Source organism: Canis lupus, chromosome 15, assembly GCF_003254725.2.
Source record: "Canis lupus dingo isolate Sandy chromosome 15, ASM325472v2, whole genome shotgun sequence".
Taxonomy (NCBI): Eukaryota; Metazoa; Chordata; class Mammalia; order Carnivora; family Canidae; genus Canis; species Canis lupus.
Window position 1 is genome coordinate 49,678,427 of NC_064257.1, and position 17,906 is coordinate 49,696,332.

General features: G+C 42.0%; 1 protein-coding gene across 2 annotated transcripts in view; it reads right to left on the minus strand.

Moving 5' to 3' along the window:
- The window catches only part of GATB (glutamyl-tRNA amidotransferase subunit B), an 89,880-nt gene that overhangs the window by 7,903 nt on the left and 64,071 nt on the right, over window positions 1-17,906 (minus strand). For both annotated transcript variants that reach the window (XM_025439266.3, XM_025439265.3), the window contains one exon: window positions 11,660-11,738. In XM_025439266.3, the coding sequence (XP_025295051.3) occupies window positions 11,660-11,738 (79 nt within the window). The remainder of the gene's footprint in view (window positions 1-11,659; window positions 11,739-17,906) is intronic.

Here is a 17,906-nt window from a genome sequence, read left to right on the forward strand (position 1 = left end):
GGGGTGCTGATTGGCTGTGCAGTCAAAAACCATACAGAACTTTTGATTCTCCCAAAACTTAAGTACTACTAACTTAAGTACTAAACTTAAGTACTAACTACTATAGACCAGAAGCCAGATAACACATCAGTCGATGAACGCATATTTTGTAGTTATATGTATGAGATACTGCATCTTTATAATAAACCAGAAGAAATAAAATATTAAGAAAATTGTAAGAGAAATACATTTCTATACTGTACTTATCAATACTGTAAGTTGTCTGCTCACAAGAATCATGTCAGTACCTACATCAATCTTGTCTTACACAAAACACTGTTAGATGTCTTACAACAAAAATAAGGCAAAGTGAAAGAAATTCTTTGTTTACAAAACGAAAACTTTCTAATGTATATTGAAAAAAATTATATATATAAGTGGATTTGTGCAGCTCAAACCTGTATTGTTCAAGGGTCAAATGTACAATAATAGTAGGGGACTATAACACCTCACTTACATCAATGGATAGATCATCCAGACGGAAAATCAATAAGGAAACAATGGTCTTAAATGACACACTAGACCAGACGGACTTAATAGATAAACACAGAGCCTACCACCTCAAAACAGCAGAATAGATATTTTTTGCAAGTGCACATGGAACATCTCCAGGACAGATCTCATGTTAGGCCACAAAACAAGTCTCAATAAATTTAAGAGGACTGATATCAAGCATCTTTTCTGACCACAATAATGTGAAACTAGATATTGATTTCAAGGAAAAAAAAAAGCAAAACACTGGAAAGCACACAAACATGTGGAGGCTAAACATGCTACTGAATAAACAATGGGTCAACAAAGAAATTAAATTTGAAACTTAAAAAAAATTCCCTTGAAACAACCGAAAATGGAAACCTAGCATTCCGAAATCTATGGAATGCAGCACAGGCAAATGTTCTAATAGGTAAAGTTTACAGCAATACAGGCCTACCTCAAGAAACAAGAAAAGTCTCAAACAATCTAAACTTACACCTAAAGAAACTAGAAAAAGAAGAACAATACCCAAACTTAGTAAAAGGAAGGAAATAATAAAGATCAGAGTAGACATAAAACAAATACACACACAAAATTCAATGAAACCAAGAGCTGTCTCTTTCAAAAGATAATCCAAATTGGCAAACTTTTAGTCAGACTCATCAAGAAAAAAATAGGTCCCAAATAAATTTGGCAATGAAAGAGAAGTTATAACTGATACCAGAGAAATACAAAAGATACTGTGAAAGCCTATATATATGCCAACAAACTGAACGATCTAGATAAAATGGATCAATTCTTAGAACTGATTTGAATGAGGAAGAAGTTGAAAATCTGAAAATACCAATTATTAATAATGAAATTGAATCAGTAATCAAAATTTCCTAACAAACAAAAAGTTCAGGCCTAGATAGGTTCACAGGTAAATTCTACCAAACATTTAAAAAAAGAGTTAATCCCTATATTTCTCAAAGGATTCTAAAAAACTGAAGAGGAAGGAACACTCAAATTCATTGTACAAGACCAGCATTACCTTGATAACAAAACTGAGGACACTACAAAAAAAAAAAAAAAAAAAATCATAGGCCAATGTCCATGATCAACAATAGATGCAAAAATTTTCAACCAAATATTAACAAATTGAATTTAAAAATACATTAAAAGGATCATACACCATGATCAAGTGGGATTTATTTCAGGGATGCAAGGATGGGTCAATATCCACAAATCAATCAACATGATACACTACATTAACAAAATGAGGATAAAAATCCTGTGATAATCTCAAAAGATGCAGAAAAACTTTTTTTTTTCCAGAAAACCTTTTTTGACAAAATTCATCTGTTTATGATGAAGATTTACAACAAAGTAGGTATAGAGGGAACACACTTTACCATATTAGAAGCCATACATGATAAACCCAAAGCTAACAGACTCAATGGTAAAAACTGAAAGCTTTTCCTCCATCATCAGGAACAAGACAAGGATGCTCACTCTGGCCACTAACTTCAGCCTAGTACTATAAGTCCTAGCTTAGTCCTAGCAATCAGAAAAGAAATAAAAGGCATCCAAATGGGTAAGGAGAAGTAAAACGATTACTATTTCTAAATGACATGCTATTACACAGAGAAGACCCTAAAGACTCCACCAAAAAACTTTTAGAATAAATAAATTCGGTTGCAGGATATAAAATTAATATACAGAAGCTGGTTGTGTTTTTATAATAATGAAATACCAGAAAGAGAATATCAGAAAACAATCCCATTTATCATGGCATCAAAAAGAGTAACATACCTAGGAATAAATGTAATCACGGAAAGAAAGACCTACACTCTGAGAACTATAAAATATTAATGGAATAAACTAAAGATGATAGAAATAAATGGAATAATATTCCATGCTCATTGACTGGAAGAATTTATATTGTTAAAATGTCCATACTATCTAAAGAAATCGATAGATTCAATACAATCCCCATTAAAATATCAATGTTATTTTTCACAGAACTAGAACAAATAATCCTAAAATTTGTATGGAACCACAAAAGACCCTGACTAGCCAATGCAAGCTTGAGAAAGAATAAAGCTGTCATGTTCCCTGATTTCAAACTATACTCCAAAGCTGCAGTAGTCATAGTAGTATGATACTGACACAAAAACAGACACTAGGTCAACAGAATAGAATACAGAGCCCAGAAATAAACCTACACTGATATGGCCAATCTATGATAGAGGTGGCAAGAAATAAAATGCAGAGACGATAGTCTCTTCAATAAATGGTGCTGGGAAAACTGGACAGCTACATGCAAAAGAATGAAACTGGACCACTTACTTATACCACTTACAAAAACTAGCTCAAAATGGATTAAAGACCTAGATGTAAGACCTGAAATCATAAAACTCTTAAAAGAAAATAAATGGTAAAATCTTGGACACTGGTCTTAGCCATGTTATTTTGAATTTGTCTCTTCAGGCAAGGGAAATGAAAGCAAACATAAACAAATGGGACTACATTAAACCAAAAAGCTTTTGTACAGTCAAGGACACCAACCAATGAAATGAAAAAGCAAGCTGCTGAATGGGAGAAGATATTTGCAAGTGATATATCTGGTAGGGGGTTAATACCAAAAATATATAAAGAACTACAACTCAACACCAACACCCCCCCCCAATAATCTTTTTTAAAAAAAAGATTTTATCTATCTATCTATCTATCTATCTATCTATCTATCTATCTATCTAATCTAATCTAATCTAATCTAATCTAATCATTTATGAGAGACACAGGCAGAGGGAGAAACAGGCTCCCTGTGGGAAGCCGGATGCGGGATTCTATCATCCCAGGACCCCAGGATCACGACCTGAGCCAAAGGCAGATGCTCAACCACTGAGCCACTCAGGGGTTTCCCACTGAGGTGTTTCCCTCCCCTGCCCCCACCCTAAAAATCTAATTTAAAAATGGGCAGAGGGCTTGAACAGATATTTTTCTAAAGAAGATATACAGGTGGCCAACAGGCACATGAAAGGATATTCAATATCACTAATCTGAAGGGAAATGGAAATCAAAACCACAATGAGATACCTTCTGTCAGAATGGCTAAAATAAAAATACAAGAAACAAGTGTTGACAAGGACGTGGAGAAAATGGAACCCTCGTGAACTGTTGGTAGCAATGTAAACCGGTGCAGCCACTGTGGAAGACAGTATGGAGGGACCTCAAAAAATTAAAAATAGGGATGCCTGGGTGGCTTAGTGGTTGAGCGCCTGCCTTCAGCTCAGGGCGTAATCCTGGGGTCCCGGGATCAAGTCCCACATCGGGCTCCCTGCATGGGGCCTGCTTCTCCCTCTGCCTGTGTCTCTGCCTCTGTGTCTCTAATGAATTAAAAAAAAAATTAAAAATAGAACTACCATATGATCCAGTAATCCCACTTCTGGGTATTTATCCAAAGACAATGAAAACATCTATTCAAAAAGATATATACACCCCTATGTCCACTGCAACACTATTTGCAATAGTCAAGATATGGAAGCAACCCAAATGTCTACTGATAGATGAATAAAGATGATGTTATATATATATATATATATATACACACAAAATATTACTCAATCATAAAAAAGAAAATCTTGCTACTTGTGACAACATAGATGGACCTAGAACGTATTATGCTAAGTGAAATAAGTCAGAGATAAAAATACCCTATGAGTTCATTTCATATGTAGAATCTAAAAACAAACTGACTAATGGATGCAGAGAGAACAAAATGGTGTTGTGTGTGTGGGTAATATATCAAAGGGATTAAGAGGTATAAACCTACAGTATAAAACAAATCACAGGGATTCAAACTACAGCATAGTGAGCACAGTCAGTAATACTGTAGTAACTTTGGTAACAGATGGTAATTTGAGTTATGGTGATCATTTTATAATGTATATAAATATTGAATCACTAAGTTATATGCCTGAAATTAACGCCAATACTGTGTGCAACCTATACTTCACTTAAAAAGTCAGTACATGTTCACTGTAGAAAATAAGGGAATCTAAATGATAAAAAGACATCACCTACACTTTCCATTCCCTCAAGATAACAAATGTATTTTAGTGTTTTCCTTCCCATATTTTTGTTTTGTAACATAGTTGCAGTTATAACATATGGACAGTTTGTGACCTGCTTTTGTTTTACTTTTGACAACTACTTTTATATATTAATAAAAAAATTTAATATCAGGTGTATTTATCATAATGTAATTAAATTATCCCTCTGGTAGGTATTTAGACTTTGACTAGTGTTTATTTTGTTCCTCTGCATGGCCTCCTAAAAATGTGCATTTAACATGTTCAACATTCAGGAAGAGAATGTAGAAATCTCAAGAGGGATCCAGATCTGCTGGCTCAAAATGGAAATCACCTGTGAGGACTTGCCTACAAAGAATCTATGCAGCGACTCTCTACAGGAAAATGAGGTGGGAAGCCCAGAGACCTGGAAACAGGCACGCCTGGCAAACACAGGAGGCCGCTCCCGGGCCTGCACCATTTCTCCTGGCCTGCAACGGCCACCCCGGCTCACAGCACAGAGCGGATCCACGCAGAATGACCCGGAGGTCAGCCTTTCCTGGCACCTAACACAGTGGGACCCGACAAGGCTCGAATGTCGGCTGGATTTGCCCGGGCCAAAAGCACCAGAATAGAGGTGGTGTGAGGCAGCCCGGGGATCACTGCCAAACCACAGCATTCAGGAGGAAAAGCAGGACAATGCTAGGATGGATACTTTTAAACGCAGAGAGCTGGCCGCTCCCTGAGAAAGTAGGGCGAGGTAGGGCAGGGGTACAAAGGAGTGACGCTAGGGAACATTTCAGCAGCCTCCAGGAACAAAAGGGAGCTGTGTCTGGAGTGTTCTCCACCCCCAGTTGGAACACATCAGCCTATTGACTTTCCCAATCAGTCAAGTGGCCACTGCAGCCCAGCCCCAGCCCCCGGGGCCGATGCAGTAGACTAATCCTGTGCTGGGTCCTGTTTCAGACCCAGACTATGCACTCCTGGCTGAAGCCCAGCAGCGGGGGAGCCCGAGGGGGCCGCCGGCCTCCAGGCCAGCCTCTGCAGGGCTCCTTGGCCCTCTTGCCACAAACGTAATGGCCTCTGGGGTTGCCAGTTTCGTGCTGCAGCATAAATCCTCAGTTTTTGTCTGTGCTTAATCACCACCCTGGGAAGTACTATCAAAGTGCAATTGTTCCTGGCTATGCGGGCAGCTCCCAGGCCCTGCTGCTGCCCACCCAGGACAGGCATCTGTAGCAAGGGGTTCCGGGGGTAGTGAGGGCCATCTGTGTTAAGTGGCCACTGAAGGCATGGGGTCATGCAAGCTGGGAGGCCCCAGTCACTCGCTGACCACAGAGCCAGCTCTGACACCTGGGGCAGAAACTCAGCCTTCAGCTCCTGAGGGACCGAATTCACACACCCTTTCAACTACCACCCAACTGTTTCTCTAGCTAGTACCATTTTTAAAGTATCTGGAAGGAAGGATGGAAGGAAAGCAGGCAGGCCCCTTGCCTTTCCAGAGGTTTCCAGAGTCAGGGTGTGGAGGAAAGGCCTGTTCAAGGGAGAAGGCAGGGAGGGGGCTGTGACAGTTACAGAAAGGGAGGTCCCCTCTGCTCAAAGGCAAGTGAGCCTTGTGAAAGGTCATTCTTCCAGAAAGGCACAAACGACAACCCAAGCCCTTAAGAGAAGCAGGGCACAGGAACTGAAGCGCTGGAAGGGAGAAGACAACATCTAATCATTTTGTAACAGTTTTACTGAAGAACATATGGGCTTGGTGATTTCTCTTTAAAGCAGGCCCCAATGGAATATTACTCAGCCATTAGAAACGACAAATACCCACCATTTGCTTCAACGTGGATGGAACTGGAGGGTATTATGCTGAGTGAAATAAGTCAATCGGAGAGGGACAAACATTATATGGGCTCAGTCATTTGGGGAATATAAAAAAATAGTGAAAGGGAATAAAGGGGAAAGGAGAGAAAATGAGTGGGAAATATCAGTGAGGGAGACAGAACATGAGATACTCCTAACTCTGGAAATGAACAAGGGGTAGTGGAAGGTGAGGTGGGTGGGGGGTTGGGGTGACTGGGTGATGGGCACTGAGGGGGGCACTTGACGGGATGAGCACTAGGTGTTATGCCATATGTTGGCAAATTGAATTCCAATAAAAAAAGTAGCAAAAAAAATTTGCCAAAAAAAAAAATCATACTGCAGATTATATTGAGCAGTTTTTCAAAGTTTCCTATTTGATATAGGCAAATCTTTTAAAATTCAATGAAATGACTTTATTTTATGGCAAATAAAATAAATAAATAAAGCAGACCCCAAAGTAGACAAGAGGAAATGGGTTAAGTGGCACACCTATACGTTAAAATTCAATTTCCATCTCTATGGAATCCCAAGCCAGCTTGGTTCCACTAGAAATGCTAACTGGACAATCCCCAGGAGACTGTGGATCATCCACATCTATTTCAGGCGTGCCCAAAGGGGACACATTCTGTACAATTTCTCTTGGGGCTGTGGCTGGCCAGCAGTCTGGAAGGCACCCAGGGCCTCTGAGTCACAAGAGGCTCAGGACAGCAAGGATGCTGTCCTGTAGGGGAACTGCCATTCTGACAGCCCTCTCCTTGGTGAGGGAAGGAGAGGGGGCTGCTAGCCACGACTTCCACAGGTAGAACTGGATCCCGTGACAGAAATCTAGAGGATTCCGTCTACAGTTACCAGGAGGTTGCTCATGATGATAAATCATCTTTTTTCATTTCTGGAAAATAGAGGTGCTTCATGGTAGCAACCCCTGGCCTCTAGGGCGCCAAAGGGATGCGGTTTGTAAATCTCAGAAGCATTGCCAGAACACCTGCGAGGAAGGAGCAGTGAAGAGTGTAAGGGATGAAATAATGGGGGATGATGTAAGGCAGAGAGATGGATTAATAATAATAAGTTAGACAAAGTGGGAAATTCTTTGGAATTCAGAATTTTTAAAAAAGATTTTTATTTATTTATTTGAGAGAGAAAGAGAATATGTGTGCACAAGCAGGGATTGCAGCAGAGGCAGAGGGAGAAGCAGGCTCTCTGCTGAGCAGAGAGCTCGACTCAGGGCTCGACCCCAGGACCCCAGGATCACAACCCAAGCTAAAGGCAGATGCTCAACAGACTAAGCCACCCAGGTGCCCCGGAATTCAGAATGTTCTAAGGATAGGATGATTCTTTCTATGAATGTGTCATCCTTAGGAGCCAGTTACTTGGTCAACTTTTTTCCTCATCTCCTGGTCATCTAATCACTACTGGAACCTCTTCCAGTTCTGTCAGAGGGAAACACCTATAAGGAGTGGAAGCAGAGAATTTTTCTGCTCTGCTTGAGTACCCTCTGGCTCACAGGGTTTCTCAAACCCAAGGCCTACTTGGATTCTTTTGTTAAATTTAGTAAAAATTAACTGTAACGTTTTTCTTTTAAGAAGAGTACACTATAAAAGACACAAAAAGATGCTCAATGTAGTTAGTCATTAGGGAAATGCAAATCAAGTCCACAGTGAGATACACTTTATACCTACTAGGATGGCGAGGATATGGGGAAACTGGAACTCTCGTACATTGCTGGTGGGAATGTTAGTGGTGGGTGCAGCCAGTTTGGAAAATGGGCAGCTCCTCAAAACGTTCAATGTATTATTACCATATGACCCAGAAATTCCATTCTCTATACCCAAGAACCTTGAAAACATATGCTCAAACCAAAACATCTGAACACAAATGTTCAAAGCAGCATCTTCATAAGAGCCAAAAACTAGGGATGCCCAGGTGGCTGAGTGGTTGAGCACCTGCCTTCGGCCCAGGGCGTGATCCTGAAGTCCTGGGATCGAGTCCCACATCAGGCTGCCTGTGTGAAGCCTGCTTCTCCCTCTGCCTCTCTCTGTGTCTTTCATGAATAAATAAATAAATAAAATCTTAAAAAAAAAAAAAAAAGAACCAAAAGCTAGAAACAACTCAAATGTCCATTTACTGACTAATGGATAGACAAAATGTGGCATCTATTTACAATGGAATATTCTTTAGCCTAAAATAGAAATGAAGTACTGGCATGAGCTACAATATGGATGGATTTTGAAAGTATCACATTAAGTAAAGAGGCCAGACATAAAGGGCTACATGTTGTAGAAGTTCATTTACATCAAATGGTCAGCAAATCCAAAGAGACAGAAAGTAGATTAGTGGTAACCGAGGGAATGGAGTTAGTGGGGAGTGACTGCTAATGGCTTATTTTTCGATGTGATGAGAATGTTCTGGAATTAGACAGTAGTGATGGCTGCACAGCTTTGTGAATATACTAAAAACAATGAACTGTCCACTTCATAAAGAAATAAACTAAAAAAAAAAAACAGACTATAACCTCTTACTTTCTAACGTTTTCATTTCTAACCTCGTGTCTTGTCCATCTCATCAATCTATTCTTCTAATTACACGTGCGTGAAGGATACCTGGGATGGTGTTCACCCGGTATTAATGGTAGTGCTTTCAAGGTGGTAGGATCTGAAGATGTTTGTAGTTTTCAGCGCTAAATTCTTTATAATGAATATGACTTTTTTTTCCACCAGAAAATCAGTAAGTGATTTTCTTAAAAACAGGAAACAAAGTAGAAAAGTTAAAAAAGCAAAACTCCCAAGGGAATAGTGTATACAGGAGATTTATGCCGGCATACATCGAACACCTTTCTAATCAGACTTTAATTTTAGTTAGATTACCTCACAGCAGCCAGGATTCATCCCGCTTCCTTTGAACATGCTGGAAGTTGATAGAACCCAAAGGTGGCCCTAGCTATATCTGAACCAGCTGTCAGCATTAATTACCTAGCATTTTCCATTTCTTCCCATTGAACCAATCATATTCACTCTACTAGGCTTCCTTCCTCCTTCCTTCCCTTTTTTTTTTTTTTTTTTTTACAGTAGAAAGAGCTTTTATTTTAGAGATAACAAAAAACCCCATATACACATAACACATATGGGACTTCAGAGGTGCAATCTCAGATTTTTTTTTAAAGATTTATTTATTCATGAGAGACACACAGAGAGAGAGAGAGAGACATAGGCAGAGGGAGCAGCAGGTTCCATGCAGGAAGCCCGATGTGGGACTCGATCCCAGGAGCCACCCAGGCATCCCTCATATTTCTTTTTTCCCACATTCTTTCACCTGACATTCAGAGCCCCAGACAACCCACAGCACTATTTTATCCACAGAAAAAGGGACAGCTGAATGCCTTTTGCCAGCTGTTAAGACAATTTCTCTTTTGGGGTGCCTGGGTGGCTCAGTTGATTAAGTGTCTGCCTTTGGCTCAGGTCGTGACTCTAGGTTCCCGGGATCAAGCCCCACATCAGCCTCCCTGCTTGGTAGGGAGTCAGCTTCTCCCTCTGCCCTTCCCTTATGCTTCTGCATACATGCTCTCTGTCTTACTTTCTCAAATAAATAAAAATCTTTTAAAAAATTAAAATTAAAAAAAAATTTTAAAGATAATTTCTCTTTGTGTCACAGAATCATAACTAAACTGAAAGCAATACTTCAGAAACAAAACTAGAAACAACCTAGCATACCAGTGAGTTCCCTCTAGTTTGAAATTTCTTTTTAAAAAACTCTAACACCTGGGCAGCCCTGGTGGCTCAGTGGTTTAGCGCCGTCTTTCAGCCCAGGGCCTGATCCTGAAGACCCGGGATCGAGTCCCATGTCGGGCTCCCTGCATGGAGCCTGCTTCTCCCTCTGCCTGTGTCTCTGCCTCTCTCTCTCTCTCTCTTTCTCTCTGTGTTTCTCATGAATAAATGAATAAAATCTTTTAAAAAAATAAAAATAAAAATAAAAAACTCTAACACCTTAGGACAATCAACCCCTATTTCTAATACTTTATCCCTCCCTCCCTCCCTCCCTCCCTCCCTCCCTTCCTTCCTTCCTTCCTTCCTTCCTCTCTCCCTCCCTCTGTCCATCCTTCCCTGTCTCCTCCCACTCCCTGGTGGGGCAGGATGAGTGAGAAAGAGAAAATTTTTTCCCCTTTCATTTCAAATGCTACAATTCATTTACTCTTATGTATATATAGAGAGAGCTTTCTTCTGCCCTCAGGCCATCTACTGTTTCTGTTACTGCCGAGCACTGTCATAAACATTTGTATTCTGACATCCAAGCAACCAAAATCCTCTCCTACATGTGCCAAGGTCCCTGCAACCGACAGCCTCACTGGGTGGCGGGTAAACAGAACCTTTGTTCGTTCTGTCTCCAGTTTCACTGTGCAGAGCTGGGTTCACACTCCATAGTGCCTTATAATTAGCCAAAAGCAGCTGCTTTTCCAAAGCCTCACTTCGTACCAGTCACTACTGTTGATGTGCATAAATATTAAATGCAAAAGGCACCATTAAAGGCACGTTACGTTTCTGGCTGAAGCACTGATGGCTTCAATATCCAAAGCTGAGATCAGGCAGCCGGCTTGGTGTTCTTTATCCTTTGGGTACTTGTTTCTAAGAGTTTTCTGGATTCCAAAGTCTCTTGCCCACCTCCGACTCTCAGGTGGAGGGAGATGAAGCAGAGGCCACCTCTGAAGCCACTGCTGTTTTTCTCAGTGTACAGACACTGCACAAGAGGAGGACACTGTATCTGTCGAATGACCTTATCCTCCTTGCCAGGAGACTGAATTTTAGGGGGCAATCAGGCAACGAAGAGCAGTAAGCCCCTAGCACTGGCTGCGAGGCTGTGGAGGATGGAGGAGGACCAGAGGGTCAGGGAGCGCCACCAAAGCTGCCCCCCCGTCTTGGCTTTGAGGGTGCAGGGGCCGTGCACATGCTCTGACGCCCCCACAAGCTGCAGTCCTGACTTTCACATAAATACGTGTTTGGAAAACATTCCAGGCAAAACCAAGCAGTAACTACTCCCCTGGTTAGGAAGATGAGAAGCATATAACCTAGACTGCACATACCAGCTTTTTTCCCTTTGCTAAATGAAATGTTTCTACCTTTTCAGTAGAAAAACAGCACATGCAAGCATTTAATTCTTCAATTATGAAATTCACTTAGTGACGGCAATTGGCATAAAACATTTATTGGGAGAGCAGAGCAGTCAGAAACTTTAGGAAGTGTGGACATACATACCTGTTTAGCTGCTGATGAAGAGATTGCTTTTCTGTCCAGCAAGTTGAGAAGCTCAGCCAGCGCAGAAGGTGTGACAGGACTAGCAGCCCCCAAAAGGAGAGAAAATAAATGTACATTTCACACTGTCAGCATACCCATTTATGGTTAGTCAGAAGCAGAGCACTTGATTTTGTAGGTTTAAATAATTAAACCCACACCCAGGAATGGAACTAATATGCCAATTGGGCTCTATTTTATTTATTTATTTTGTATTTTAGGATATAACAAATTTCGGTGACTAGTGTTGTTTTTCTTTATTTTACTACTCAACAATAATGGCTGTTTGGCAGAAGTTGTAGCAACAGACAACTGCTCAGTTTAATTAGTCAGGAAAAGGAGTGGCTGCAAAATTCATGAACCATGACAAGAAAAAAAAAACAAAAACAAAACAACCCAGTAATTAAATATTTTCAACTGCAAGATCAGCCTAAAAATTACTTCAAACAAAAGAGCTAACAAAGCTACTTTTCTGAGTGTTTTTATGCAAATATAAATTCTTTTTAATTGTAAGAGCTTTTCTTTAAGGGAATGGGATAACTGCCATCCCCGTCCTTAACTCTCCTCATGGGCATCTGCACAGACACTGTTCTCTCCAGGCTTACAACGGAAGGGCCCAGAATTCATCATATCCACGTTTCTAGGATGTGACTTATTTTCCAAGATCCCATGATTTAAAAAAAAAAAAAAAAAAAAAAAAAAGGAGCAACCAAACCCAAAGTGTCACTGATTCACATTCAGGGGTAGGAGTGTGTTTGCATGGGGGGAGTACCTAGATGAGTGAAAAGACAACACTGAATTAGACACTATTTTTTAAAAGATATGCAATTTTGCTACTTTTAAATACAGCAACTAGACTAATAAAATGCTGTTTATCTGGGGCCATTAGGGGACTAGTTTTAAATAGATAGGAATGACTTATAAATAGCACATTAGTGTGAATGAAAGCTTCTGAAATGTCTAATGCCAAGTGAAAACACCTTCTGTTTATGCCTTAGTTCTCATCCATCACAATTAATTTCTTTGTAAGCTCTTAGATAATAAAAAGGAAACTGCCACATAACCTTCATCCAGTTTCCGTGAATTCCAAACCCAGTGAGTGCAAGTTTCACCAGCTCTGACTTACTGGACTCTGGTTCAAGTACAGTGAAACCTCATTACGACTGTTCATTCAAAGCAGCTGACACACAAAGACACACCATCATCCTTAAAGTCTTGGTTTATCCCAAAGTATGGATAAGAGGTAATTCTGAGAGGAAAATAAGTTTGGAGACTATCTGGTGTTATTAAGTTGGTATTTGGAACATCTGTGAACCACTCTGATTAAATCTCAACAGGAAGAAGGGCAGAGAGCTGGAAAAAAAACCGATAAACCCCTTTCCCAACCTTCCACATTACTGACAAGTAATAAAGAGTCAGGTTGTTTGAAAAATAAAGGTTCCTTGGGTGTTCTGCAATCCTAGAAAATACAGTGGCTAATTAGAGTGCAGACAGTATGTAGAGCCCATAATAAGCACTGACGTTGAACTGGATTTCTAGAGCATGCAGAAAAGAAAAGGTCCCTTCTCCCACATGAGTTGATATCAGGGATGTGGAGACAGAGAAGAACAGAAATAGAACATAACTAAAAATACTTTGCCTTTCATCTAATGACCTTAATTCACTAGTTAGGTCATCAATGTACGCTATAAAATATTTCCACTGACCTACCAGCACAGGAGATTTCTCACTCACCTTTCTGTCCCCACAAATGCTTGACACATAGTCAGTAATATTGGTGTCACAGAGCTCTTCCCAACAGGGACAGCTATCCGGTATATGGCATACATTAAATTTAGAAATGTCAGGGCTAACCAAAGATCAGTACCTGACATGCTGAGGGTAGAAGACCCCACTCATCAGTTAAATAAACAAACTGCAGATCTGCAACATAATGGCAGCCGAAGCACAAGCTATGGATTTGCTGCTGTCAGATAATGCTGGTTCTGCGACAGTGAATGTGTCTCCACTAAAGAAGAATCTGACAGTGAAAGGCTTAAGCTTTGTGTGCCAGCCTCCAATCCCCGGAGGCCCATGCATGTACAGAGGGATCTTCCCCATCTGCCAACTTCCTCCAGCCACCTAGAGCTCTTTTGGGATCACGACTCCATCCATCCCCAGCGTGGATTCTGGGAGCAGACACTGCCATCTGTACAGCCACACACACACCCAGCCCCTTCCCCTCATCTCAGAAATGTGTGGCTCATCTCAATCCCCACACTCATTTCTGGCCCAAAGTCGGCCTGTTCTGCTTCTGTTAAGTGGGCCCTGGACACCAGGTGTCTCTTGGAGCTCAATAATCCTTGTGTCCATCCTGATGGCTTCCCTGCACCCCTACTGGGTGCCCCAACCCAAGCACCTGTTCCAGACGGTCTCCTTCTTGGCACATGCCCTCACCTCTCACCTCATAAGGTCATCAGCTGTTGCAAGACTCAGAATTTTCTAGTGTGCCCTCTTCCTCTTCTTCCATCAAACAAACCCCTCGACTCATGCTTTTAGTTCCATGACTTTCCACTCTTATGGATCCCACTTGCATGTCTGTTTCCTCTCTCCTGGGGCTTTAATCATGCACCTTCACGAATGCTCAGATCTTCCCTCCCTTGAAAATGTCTGCAAGTGATCTTGGAGTCACTTGCTTCTGCCTGGTTTCTTACCCCACCTTTACCAATAAACATCCAGCACCAGTAGCTACTATCTACCCTTGTAAGCACAGCCATTTGGATACTAACTTTAGCCCTCTCTGGAAGCTGTTCTCTTTAAAAAAAAAAAAAAAAAAAAAATCACATCCCCTTTGCTCTTGCGAAGCATAACAACTTTTCCCCATTATGCTGCACCCCAATCCTGGGCTACATTTAAAGGCTCTTGTGAAAACCCCTTTCCTTGGACCTCCACATTCTCTTCTTTATCCTTGATCGTCCCTTGTGCACTCCTGGCCTACTAATGAGGAGGAGCCAGCGTTCTTTTCCATATGATTATCTGCCTCTGCCTCAGGCCGGCAGAGGACGGAAGCACATCTGTTCCCAAGACGGCCACTGCTTCCTCAGGGTCCAGTTCTCTCTACCACTGGATTCAACTGCCTCTCACCAAACATGTTCTAAACAAGGGGTCAGCAAACTTCTTCAGGAAGTGCCAGAGGCCAAATCCTTAAGGCTTTGTGGGCCACATGTGGTCTCTGTTACACAGTTTCTGTTTTGGTTTATGAGATAATAACCACTGTTCGCTCAGGGGCTGCAGAATGATCTTTAACAGGCTCCAAACCCTGCAGCCCCACTCTTGTCCCCGCATGTCACACTGGACTGCTCTTCCTTCACCGTCAGGCACTCTTGGCTCAAAGGCCTGCCCTGGTTTGCTAGCACCTCAGGAACTGCTGCTCCTTGGCTGACCTAGAAGTTGGGGGTACTTGACTGGACTGGACAACTGGGCAGTGGCCCTTGCCTGATTTCACCATGAAACGCTTGGTCAAGGGATCTGTAATTTCCACTTTCTTAACTCAATCAAACCCGTTATTAATAGCAATTTAGAATGGGTTAGCAGAAAAACAACTTTCGAACCTATGCTCCAAATAATTGAAGAGCCAAGTTCAACAAGAGCTTTTCTGGTTGGACCCTTTAAACACCAGTCTTCTGACAGGTCTTTAAAGATGAATGCTAATTTGTAAAATCAGTTCTTGCCAATTTGACCTCTAGAGTGTTCCCTGTCAGTGTTATCGTAAGACTACTGCTAGCTCCATAGCTACTGCTGTTCTAAGCTTTGAAAATGTTCGCTGCAGCAGCTGACGATGTTCATTAATTAATGTTTGTTCCAAGGCGAGGCTGGTGTCTCCAGTCCAGCTAACAATGGTTCTATGGACTGTGTAGGAAGAGAGCTACTACAGCTTGCTTTTGGATCCTCAGTTCTTGTTCTATATAAATTGTGTAACAGAATTATTAACTGTTACGTAAACTCCCTCTTTACCTGCTTTTCGAACAACTCCATAGATGTTTATTCAGAATTGGGTACCCCTTGGGTTCTTAAAACTCTGGTGCTTATGAATTGTTTGGGTAAAGACGAGGAACTCCAAGTTCACTCAACAAGCTCATTTATCAGCCCTGGCACCTGTAGCAGCTACCAACGTGGTTGATAAGTAAACCCTGTAATTTCAGACTGACATCTAAAGATGCTAGTCTGAAAGTTAGGGGACTTGGTTCCTGGTCTCAGGGGTTGTGCAACCTGAGGTATGTCCCCTTACTAATCAGGGCCTAGACTTCCTTGTTTGCTAAAGGAGAGTTGAACCGGAAGTTGTCTGAGGTCTCTGCCAAGACTAAAATTCAGTGACTCTAAGGCCAACATCATCAATCATAGCCAATGACATGGAAAACCATAAATTTAAAGATCAGATTTACAACTCCTCCAAAAGCTCAAACCACATCATGGAGCCTTCCTGGCTTCTTCTGGCCAACATGAGTTTCCCTCTTCTTTGCTCCCATCGTACTGTGTCTACAACAGAAGCACCCCCTTCTGCCTCGGATTAAAATACTGACACATGAGTCTAGTCCTCCCCCGGAGATAGCGAGCTCCGTGAGGGGCAGGATGGGGTCCTCCTTGTCCTACCACATGCACTGCACAGAGTTGCGCACTACTGCATTTACTGGATTTGTGGCTATCCTCCCCTATGACCCTTCCACATCCTCATTCTCCAGCCCTGCTTCAATCATACAGTCAGCTGTGCTTTCCTGCCATTTCCCACCCTCTGCTCCTACAAGTTATGTTCCTCCTTGGTCTAAAAACATATAGTCCATTGTCATTCCCAGCCTTGGCTCTCTACAGGTGTTGCCCACACCTCGGCCTCACCAAATCCTCTCCATTCTTTAAGGCTTTGGTATAGTTGTCTCTCCTCCATAAACTTTTCTAGATGGCTCCAGCCTTTGCTGAATGGCCACAATATTTTATGTGTAAAGAGTGGAGTTTCTGAAGAGAAGTCAATCCTAAAAGGTCAGGAATGAAAAACAGAGAGGCAACAGATGCCAAAGCAGTTTAGGGGGCTGAGGGTGGCTATTGTTTTGGTACTTAAAATACCAACCAGGCAAAGAGAAGGGAACACCGAGGGCCTGCTACGTGCCAGGCACTGTGTATTTTCTGCTCAAAAACCTTCAGAGGCAGGTATTGCCATTTTTGTTTTATAGTGAAGAAATGGAGGGTCAGGGAGGGGAACTTGTCCAAGGTCACTGCTGGTGAGGAGCCAAGTAAGGCAGTGAACTTGTGGCCAACTGGCTGCATTACTGCAGCATATACACACTGAAAAGGCTGAAAGTGAAGTTGGCACTGTACAACGTGACCTTCTCTGAGCCAACAATGTTTTGGAATCATGTACCAATGTACGTTTGTCCCCCTCCTCCACTCTCCACGGCCATGGGATGCTGCGGAGACAATGGCACACCTGCTGCCATGGGGTTCCACTTCCCTCTGGGACCTAGCCGGGCAGGGCCCGGTTGTCTGCCCAGGGTTCCTCATCCTCTCTCTCTCCTTCACTCCCTATACTTCAATCTGCTGCTTACTCTTCCCTTCTGCAAACTTTCCTTTCCTTTGGCTTCTGTGACACTCTGTCCTAGATTTCCTCTTCTCTGCCATTTCTTTTCCTCTGCCGTCTTCTCTGCCCACGCTTCTCACTTAGAGTCTAGAGGATCTCTAGCTCCTTCCTCAGCCACCCTATGAGGCCACAGCCTCCCGGATTCTCTTCTGTTTCAACAACTTCAATAACTATCTTTAAGCCCCTAAGTCCAAGTTCCACCTCTACTGGACTATGTACTTCTGTTCCCAGATATGTGATGCCCAGACTCACCTCAAGATTTTTACACATGCCATTCCCTATCCTGGAACACTTTTACCTCTTGGATTTTGCCTGCCTAACCTTACTCATCCTTCCCTCAGGCCTTTGCTTAGTTGTTACCTTCTCCTTCTCAGAGCACCTGAGCTCACTGCTTTTAAATCACCAGCTTCTAGACTGTCAGCTCTGAGAGGAGAGACTACATCTGTTGTGCTGACTGGTCTTCCCCATGTTTAGCACAGTGCTTTGCACAGAGTGGAGTCTAAATAAACATGTGCTGAATAATGAACAAATGAGAACTCTAGGATTGATACCTCCCAGATAGCTCTTGTCAGCGGTAGATCATATATCTGCCTGCCTCCTGGGTAT